This window comes from Pholis gunnellus (genome assembly GCF_910591455.1).
Source record: "Pholis gunnellus genome assembly, chromosome: 7".
Taxonomy (NCBI): domain Eukaryota; kingdom Metazoa; phylum Chordata; class Actinopteri; order Perciformes; family Pholidae; genus Pholis; species Pholis gunnellus.
Genome location: NC_136533.1, coordinates 16,041,486 through 16,051,237, shown reverse-complemented (window position 1 = coordinate 16,051,237; position 9,752 = coordinate 16,041,486). Strand labels below are relative to the sequence as shown.

Sequence of the window (9,752 nt, the reverse complement as noted above, 5' to 3'; positions counted from 1 at the left end):
TTTTTTCTGTGTTCCCCTTTTTTCCAGTCTTTATGCTAAGCTAAGCTAACTGGCTACTGGCTCCAGCCACATATTTACCGTCCGCACATGAGAGTGATATAAATCTTCTCATGTAACTCTGAGACGCAGGCGTTGCCATCATTTTATCAAGCGTCTCAAGCTGCTGAATCACACGGTTGTGTCCAAAATACCGAATCTCTTGAGTTGAACTTGAGTTACACTTTTACAGCAAGGCCCTAAACAACAAATAAAAACTCTTATCAGAGTGTATTTTCTTATTTTGCTGAACCACACAGTTATGATTACTACGGTTTTATTTTTCCAGTGGTAAGTACTATACCATACTTGTTATTTTACACAAAAAGAAAGGTTTAAATGCAAACTAAAAAGATTGTTTTACATTTTGCCTATATACCGGTGCAGACTTATGTCAATGAAAAACTGGACCCTTGTCTTATCCTTGAACCCTGCGTCTGTGACGGTCGACTGAGTCAAACCTGTTGTGCATCTTTCTAATCGGGCATGGAGACGCATTATTTACAGCTGATGCTTCACAGGATGAGCCCTGTGGAGGAGATGAGAACGTTCTCACCCGCTGACTAGCATTAAGAAAAGGACAATTGTGTAAAAGTGCTGTAGAAGCCTTTACAATAAAGACAAATATGACTTTTCATCTTTCTGAGTGTTTGTGTTAAGGGAAAATATCCCCCTACCTTTCTATCTGTAGACATCTTTCTCCTGTTTGATCAGATGAATGTGTCCTCTGTCCTTTACCATAAAAACAGTAGAATTTAACATTACAGTGCCATGTTTTCACTGTGTGATGATTTTATCCTCTACTTTACAAAATGCTGGGAAGGAATATGGAATTAAATGATTACAAAGAAGTAATATGCATCTCTACTTCAAGATGTGTCGCCACCTGAAAGAAGTCTAGTTCATACCAAGTCACTCCCTCCAATAAGGGACTGTGGGAGGGTCCTCGTATCAACGCAAACACCCATCTTCACCTGTGCATAATAGGCTCAGGGCCTTTAAAGTCACTTCTGCAGAGAACAGCACACTTGAATCATTCAGCTGCCGCTCTTATAACTTTTATCACAAAGGATCAAGACCAACACCAACACCATGGGCTGTGTTCAAAGCTTCAGGGAATTGTGCGACCGTCAAAAAAATACTAATGTTCGTGTCAGTCTCCCAGCAGTTTGCTTCGTGTGGCAAACAGCCATGATCATCTTGTTTGGGGTTTTTATTCGCTACAATGAAGAATCGAATCCACACTGGATAGAGTACAGAAAAACTAAAAATATATCAAGTGACATAGAGAACGACTTCTACTACAGATATCCAAGTAAGTAAATACATTTTTATTTTTTATTTCTTCTCTCTCCACTATACTCTCTTTTTTCCAAATGTCTGTTATCTCAATCATGACTTTTATTTCTTAATTTACTATAGCAACCCTTAGCACTTCTTCTCTTAATATCTATCTTTATTCATCCACATTTAGCTTTTTTTAAATAGTTGTATTAATAATTGTCTTTTGACCGATCAGCTTATTCCTGCAGGCTGATATAAGCTCTGCCTCCCACAGGTGCACATTTCTCTTGGGGGTTTGACTCCCCTCATTCTTTTCTTTCCAGTTCAACTGTGGCGATGTTTACCTCTTTGTGTTCGTGAAAATGTTTCATGGCCTGACACTAACACCATGGGTTTGTTGGGGAGACGTCGAATATAACAATATTTATACATAAATAGATGAGTGTTGTTGTATTTTACGCTTCCCCCCACAACCCGCGGTGTCGGTGTCAGGCTATCGTGAAGCCATCTCAGAAATGGTGTTGGATGTCGGATGATAGATGGACATCCTGACACATTCAGGTGACTAACAAGACCTCATCCTGAAGTCACAGGTCCTTCTTTTCCAACACGACGCCGCCCTCCGCCAGTGTTGACACGAACACAGTCTGAAATATCTGCAGTGTGTTGTTGTTCAAACTGTAAAAATGCATCCAATCTGATGTGATGTAAGATTTTAGCTGTCATTTGTTTTCTATGCAAACTACATTGTTTCACAGTTCAGTGGGAACCTATTGTACCCTGAGGTGTGTCAGGCGGTTACAGTATTACGCTGTAAACGATACCGGCTGGTTTGTGCTGGTATCCACATACTGCTGGTATGATATGAAGTCTCTCACGCAGGAGAACCGCCTGTTCCAGAAATGAAACTATATGTTGTCTGTTTGTTTATTACGGTTATTGTTGTAATATTGGAGCTTGAGGGTTCATTCTTGGTCTCTGAAACAACAGTTTGACTTCCTCAGCAGATGGAATTGACACTAATCATCGAGACATATTTATTTATCTATTTACTTTCTTCCTAGTATTTTACCTGTTTATTATCAAACATACATTTGATAATATATGGTATATACGTATATGTTATTTAGTTGGTACTTTGGTACCAAAAGACCCCAAAACGGTTCAAATGGTTGGATACCGATATAAACTGAGAATTCACGCGGCACCTCTCTAAATGACTTACCTTGAAACCCAATTTTGCAGAATCCTTGTTTCATTTCTTTATTTTGATAAGACATTGACTTAAATTTGATTTGGATGTGGAATTCCCTCCCTTCTCCTCCCCTTTTCTGTTCTTTGTGCCAATTCTCATCCTCCTCCTCATCTCTCCCTTCTTCTGTCCCAGGTTTCCAGGATGTCCATGTGATGATCTTTGTTGGATTTGGCTTCCTGATGACGTTTCTTAAGCGCTACAGCTTCGGCGCGGTGGGTTTCAACTTCCTCATCGCAGCCTTTGGCCTCCAGTGGGCGCTGCTGATGCAAGGCTGGTTCCACTCCCTGGACTACACTGATGGAAAGATCAAAATTGGAGTTGAAAAGTGATTGTTCCGTTTTATTCTCAGTCAAAATGATCATGTTTTTGTATTTTCTCTAGAATCCTCCCTTCATCTTATTCTATTTGTTTCCATTTGTATGGTTTCAATAGGACAAAAACAGACATGGAGGTGGAGAAACCAGTCTAGCTGGCAGGATCTCGTAAAGATATTTCCATACACCTGTAGATTTAGTTTTTGCCAAATCACTTTGTGTCAACATATATGAATGCAGTATGAGAGAAAGTAGGATAACTAGATAAGTTTATGATAGCTTCAGTACTCCAAATGACATCATTGTTAACGATTGTACTCTTTATTTAGTTTTCTGTTTTTGAATAAGTGCATCGTGCCCCAATATAATACTGTCTAATATTTGGGCAGAACAGATTACAACTGATTTCCATATTGCTTTGTTCGTCCGCTACATTTTGACTGTTTTCCCCCCCTCACCTCAGCATGATCAACGCTGACTTCTGTGTGGCCAGCTGCTTAATAGCCTACGGGGCGGTGCTTGGTAAAGTCAGTGCAATCCAGCTGCTGGTTATGACCCTGTTTGGGGTCACATTGTTTGCTGTGGAGGAATATATCATCCTAGATCTCATACATGTAAGTTGAAACAATAATTTATTTTTGTTTTGATATCATTCAGCTGTATCAATAAAGCGAAAGAGAACATATCTCACGGTGTAGCTGACGATGTTTTTTACAACTTGCCCAACACACCAACGTGCAGGTCGAACGTCTTCCTCAGATTTGTGTATTTACGGTTTAGTATGTTTAGCATGCGCCTAAATCCTGTGACTTACAGATGGGTCGATTTTTGCTAATGACACCTCGTAATAGCCTTGTAACTATTGTATCTACTCCTACTAATGCGATTATTTGCTTCCCTGAAGGCCAAAGATGCTGGAGGCTCCATGGTGATCCACACATTTGGAGGTTACTATGGTCTCTCCATCTCGTGGATGCTCTACCGGCCAAACCTGGACCAGAGCAATCGTCTGCAGGGCTCCGTCTATCACTCGGATGTCTTTGCCATGATTGGTGAGTGTGATTTAATCACATGCTTATTATTTTCACAATACTTCTTGTTATACTGGAGGTACAGTGGATCTGCAGGATTTTTAAGGTCCACCCTGCTTTCTGCCAAGGCACCCTCTTCCTGTGGATGTTCTGGCCCAGCTTCAACTCAGCCATCACAGACCACGGGGACGGGCAGCACAGAGCAGCCCTAAACACATACCTGGCTTTGGCCTCGACTGTGCTCACTACTGTGGCCATCTCCAGCCTCTTCCAGAAGCATGGAAAACTAGACATGGTAACAACCAGCAGTCAGTCACAAACACTCATAAAGTTAAGCAATCATGTATGATGGACATGACAGTATGAGGTGTGTTTATTTATCGAGCTGACAGTACTTGAAACGGGTCGCCTTGTTGATTTGGTGAACACGACATGCAATGACTTTTGTGCCCCACCAGAACAAACTTAAACGTATAGTCTTGAAATGAATGGATGCATACTCTGTTTCATCTGATGCAGTAAACACGTCATTCAGAAAAGAGAGACTGACACACAATTTCTTCTGTGACTAACCGATGCATTTTTTTTTTTTCCTGCACGCGTTTCTCAGGTCCACATCCAGAACTCCACTCTTGCTGGAGGTGTTGCAGTAGGAACGGCGGCAGAGTTCATGCTGATGCCCTACGGGTCTCTGATCGTGGGATTCTGCTGTGGCATCGTCTCCACACTGGGATATGTCTACCTCACGGTATGGTATTTATCTGGTTTATTGTGATGTGGCTTTCATGAGACAAGCCTCACTTTAGTTTTTGAAAGTGTTCATTAAGCCATCCAGGCAATTAGCTACGAAAATGCACCCGTTTTTAATGAAAATACAAAACGTTTTTTACTCTCCACAAACATATACAAAGTTACTGAACCAGAATATTTAACTTGCTGATTAAATGTAACTTTTTAAAATGTTTTTCTTTGCTGGGTTGTATAGCATAGCACATCATGTTTTACCTCATTACTTTTGCTGCTCTTAAGTGAACTGTCGGTCTAAACTAAGTTAAATTAAACTGTTAAGATGTTTAAGGAAGCTCAGTTAATCCTAACTCTCTTCTCTCAGCCTTTCATGGAGAAGCACCTGAAGATCCAGGACACGTGTGGAATCCATAACCTGCATGCCATGCCAGGAGTCATAGGTGGCATTGTGGGAGCCATTACTGCCGCATCTGCAACAGCGTCTGTTTATGGTGCTGAGGGGTGAGTGGTCCTTGCTGACGAATAGAGAGGTCAAGGTAACGTTCACGTTTTGAATAGACAGAAGATTATCAACCAGTAAAGGAATATTTGTGTTCTTTGGCCAAATGTAGTCTTTTGTTCTGAAAAAAACCCCATTGTGAGTAACTGTTTTTGTTTGTATTAAAGGCTCATTAACACCTTTGACTTTGAGGGTGATTTCAAAGACATGGTACCCACACGGCAGGGTGGTCACCAGGCTGCAGGCCTCTGTGTGGCCATCTGCTTTGGTGTGGGCGGAGGTATCCTCGTCGGTGAGTAGTAACCGCTGCACCCACCCTTCAGTGTGACCATATAAGAGAAAATATCCAGTATGTACTGTAAATAACTGTGACATTACTGTGTTTGAACAAGGTGGGTGTGTTTACAGATTGTGTGTTGGGATAATTACTTAATTTGTATTCTTCTCAGGTTGTATTTTAAGATTACCTATCTGGGGAGATCCTCCAGATGACAATTGTTTTGATGATGAGCCCTACTGGGAGGTGAGAGACTATTCTTTCCAAACATGAAGAGGTTTTCACAGTTTTAATGTCAATATCACAGCAAATCATCTCAGTCAGACGTTCATCCCACAGAAATTGTGAAGTTGCCCAGAATGAATACCTTGATATCTTACATTTCAATGATTTTATTTGAGTGGTGTTTTTGTAATGTTTGATAAATGCAATTCACTGAATGAAATTTGGGACACATCATTAGGGTCACACCCTGATTGGTCTAATTCAAATCTGCAGATTTTTTTTTAAATAATCCGGTGCAATCTGATCGGAAGAATGTATGTAATTTTTTATTGTGAGGAGCCAATCGGGACCAGCAGTGATGCATCACCAGAAATACTCTAAAAGGAACAAAGCTTGAAAAATAAACTTTAAATGTATTAATTCAAACCAAAGTTTAACAATGTTTAAACATCTTTACTCTTATGTTTGTATAAATATGAAAACATACTTTGATTCTCAGACTAGACATACTTTTAGTTTCTTTTGCATTATACTGTTTGGTGTCCCTTACCCTGTTTTTCCAGTCATTGTGTGTGTACACTAAGGATGTTCGGAAGTGCCTACTGTCATTCTGCCACCTCTATTTACAAAGGGACGGTTCATAATGTTCCATTTTATGACACCAACAAGGTCACATAGCATCATGCGGTTGTCGTTCTACCCCTGAATCATTATGTTAAAACTCTGTTGCTCACAGCTCCCTGATGAGGAAGAGACCATCCCACCAATCCTTCATTACAACAACCACATGCGGAACAAAGATATGTAAGTGTCCTTTTAGTTTTTTGTTTGTCTGACAACAGTGTTCTGGTCATACACTTATGCTATTCTCACACCAAACAAACCATGCAGGAAGTGCCTTTGTTGTTGTGGAATGTGTTGCATTCAGTGTCCTCTTGGTGGCAGCAGATCCAAATGTGCGGAGGCCACATGCGACTCATTGCGGTTCCTGCCCTTTGTTGGGAATATTTATTCATGGTGTTGAATCTTACACCACAGAAGCCTGCAGTGTCCCTGTCACTCGGCGCGGGCTAGATTATGAAATGCTGACGTGGATCCTGTGCTCCGTGCTTTCAAGTGGAGCTCACCTGTGCTGTTTGTTGATAGGGGTGTTTCACAGTACAGCTTTGCATGCGCAGCTCTTCAGAGTGACCTTCAAGTCACGTTTACTGTGGATATAAAAATGATACTATTACAAAAAGCTTAGCAGTCAGTGTAATCCACCCAGTAGAGTGATATAGAGTATGCAGGAACTACGAGAGGCCAAAGAAGAAAATTACATTGATTAAAAGCCTTGACACCACACACTGTGAGCAACAACTTGTCTATGAAGTTTCATTGTCTTTCACTAATTATGTGACGCTCTTTTCTTTTCAGAGTGGAGTCAAATTTCTCTGTGGAGCAGACCTGACGGGAGGCCTTGTCCTAATGGATGTCTGCCTCTATCAGTCATCAACCGTTATCGCCTTTTAATTTTCCTGCTACACAGAAATATTCATTTGATACGATTAATTCACTACAATCAAAACCTGTTTTTTTCATACAGTATGTCTTTTTGTTTAGTTTTTTGTGAAGTAAGTCTATTTTCCCAAGATATTTATTTCAGTTTAAATCAATTGATAGCCAATCAAATATTATTATTAAGTGTGATTGGCATTAGCGGAGTGATTTGCCTCTTCTCAAAATGTAAGCTAAATGTAATTAAAACTGCAGAATTTGTCTCTTGTTCAATAGAATAAACTTAAACATAACCATGGTTCTTTGAAGTAGGTTTGAGAAAAATATTCAAACCATGTTTTGTATTACGTTTGCTTCAGACCCACTTGAGTTGCACTTTGCTGTGGATTTTCCGCAGAAGCTTTCACAACTTTGTTTTTACTGATTTGTTTTCTGTCTGCGGGACATAACAGACTGCAGGTCACATTCAAAGTCAACCCACAGACTTTTTTATGGCAACTTTTTGCTCAATTTGTTATATGTTGATTTGCGTAGTTGCTTTTCCTTTTATTGGAATTAGATGCATTAAAAAAACTGAACTTAAATAATGTGTGTCTTCATGGAGAGGTTTTGCAATGAGATGTAATGAGAGTTATGTATCGCGTTAGTTATTATGGATTTTCAAAATAAGAGCTGTGGTATTTGTTTTGTTATGCTGTGACATCAAGGATGTTTGGTAACACTTTACTTGGACCCACCCCAACTTAGCATTAATAAGCATTGTATGAACTCTAAATGCATGTCTTTTAAGACATCATGTTGTATTGTTGCAAGCACAAAAGAGTATATTTTTTAATTGTATTTTACTGTATTGCCATTTATTTTCATCTTACACACCAGCCTTCACATATGGGTGCTCACAGGAGGAGTTGCTGAGGAATACATAAATAAGCAGTACATTATGGTGTATTATAAACCATTTATCAAATGTTTATGTACTGCTTATAAATGCTAAATAGGAGGGTTACAGTAATGTATCAGTGAATATTCTTAATCACGTTATCATTCTGACAATGAATGATTTTTGTACATTTAGACGTTCCACAGTAAAATATTTGTCAAGCTGTTTTGAAAAGTTTAACGGTAATGTAATTTTGAGAATCAGTAAAGAGTTATTAATTATATAATTTATAATTTCAACAAATTAAGTATACTTATTTGTTAGTGACTGAATACCTTTAACCACTTTAAGAAATCAGTTTTGGAAAACATGATGGATTAAAAACATCCCAATTTACCAATTAAAAGAGGAGGAAGTAAGTAGTTTCCCTCATTTAAGAGCCCTTCAGCGTCCCCTCTCTCGTGGAGTCAGGCTGAGGGTAAAGGTCACACCCTTATTGCTCTCTTGGGACACTGTGTGACCAAAAACAAACGAGAGACCAGCGTCATCATTGTGACCTCTGGTCAAAGAGCAGCAAAAGGGCAAGGGCACCGGCAGGGCTGCACACATATGCTGGAGTCCATCAATTTAAATCGATTGATGGAATTCCTGTGGATTCACACACTGAATATTGGTGGTATTTTTTGCCCATGGCTGGGTAGAAATGTGGAGGAGTAGTTTCATTCTATGAGAAATGGACCACGATGTCTTCAAGTACAGAATGTCGTTTCACTTTGCAGTTCATTACTGTCCTTCTGTCTATTTTCTGATGATGGCAGTCATTTCCATGTGCTCTGTCTTCTGTCCACCTGTCCGCGGTGTTTTTCATTGATGGAAGGCGGGCAGAAGCTCGTGGTGGGAGTGCAGATGATTCCCACACATGAGTAGCAGCGAGGAATCCATCGCCTCGTCCAGTCTCCTCGCTAACAAAGGCGGGCTTAGTGCTGTTTTCTTTTGTCATCAGTAACGTGTTTGAGTAAAGGAGGTAATGGTGCCACAAGTGCTCCAATTAAACAAGATGCAGCCCTGCTGGGAAGAAAGGCTCCCTCATTGCCCCCAATAGCCCCCAAAATACATACACACACACACAAACCGGGCCTCTTCTCATCCTACCCCCATGCAGTTCCCGTCCCAACTCTGCTCATGTTTATTCATCAGCCACTTACAGGGCAAATGCGGAGGCCTATTAAAACTAAATCTCTCTTATTTATAAATGATACGGGGCCATCCTCTCTGAGGTAGAGGGAACCGTGCCTTATGGCATCATGACAGCCATCTTTGAAGACGTTTACCCTCCTTAGGACAGACACTGACCACCGATTTGACTTGCACAGGGGGAAAAAAACACAAACTGTACGGGGATAGCAGGGGAGCAGAGAGGCCACAGAGAAGGTGGGATGGAAAAACTTGAGGAGGCAAGGGGGCATGAAAAGAGGGAGGGACAGACAGAGAATGAGGCCTCACTTCTTTTGCTGATGACTGACTGCCTGCCATCCGGGCTCAATCATGATCTTTGATTGGCAGGTCGGGAGGGAAGGAGAGGGTGGGAAAGAGGGTTAGGCGAGAGCTTAGAATGGGAGCTGCACAAAACATACTCCCATACAGGGGGCCGCGGAAACGCTCATTAATGATAAAGAACATACCAGGGAAAGCATGTTTTCTCTGCAT

At 40.6% G+C, this 9,752-nt stretch overlaps 1 protein-coding gene across 1 annotated transcript; it reads left to right on the top strand.

Moving 5' to 3' along the window:
* Nucleotides 1–1,128: 1,128 nt before the first annotated feature.
* On the top strand, nucleotides 1,129–7,658 carry rhcgb (Rh family, C glycoprotein b; the record flags this gene model as incomplete). The annotated part of the gene is made up of 11 exons (XM_079162163.1): nucleotides 1,129–1,351; nucleotides 2,708–2,900; nucleotides 3,353–3,503; nucleotides 3,794–3,941; nucleotides 4,049–4,215; nucleotides 4,531–4,668; nucleotides 5,032–5,168; nucleotides 5,334–5,458; nucleotides 5,616–5,689; nucleotides 6,405–6,472; nucleotides 7,085–7,658. The coding sequence occupies 11 exons, from the start codon at nucleotides 1,129–1,131 to the stop codon at nucleotides 7,116–7,118; spliced, it is 1,458 nt and encodes a 485-aa protein (XP_079018289.1). The 3' UTR covers nucleotides 7,119–7,658.
* Nucleotides 7,659–9,752: the final 2,094 nt, after the last annotated feature.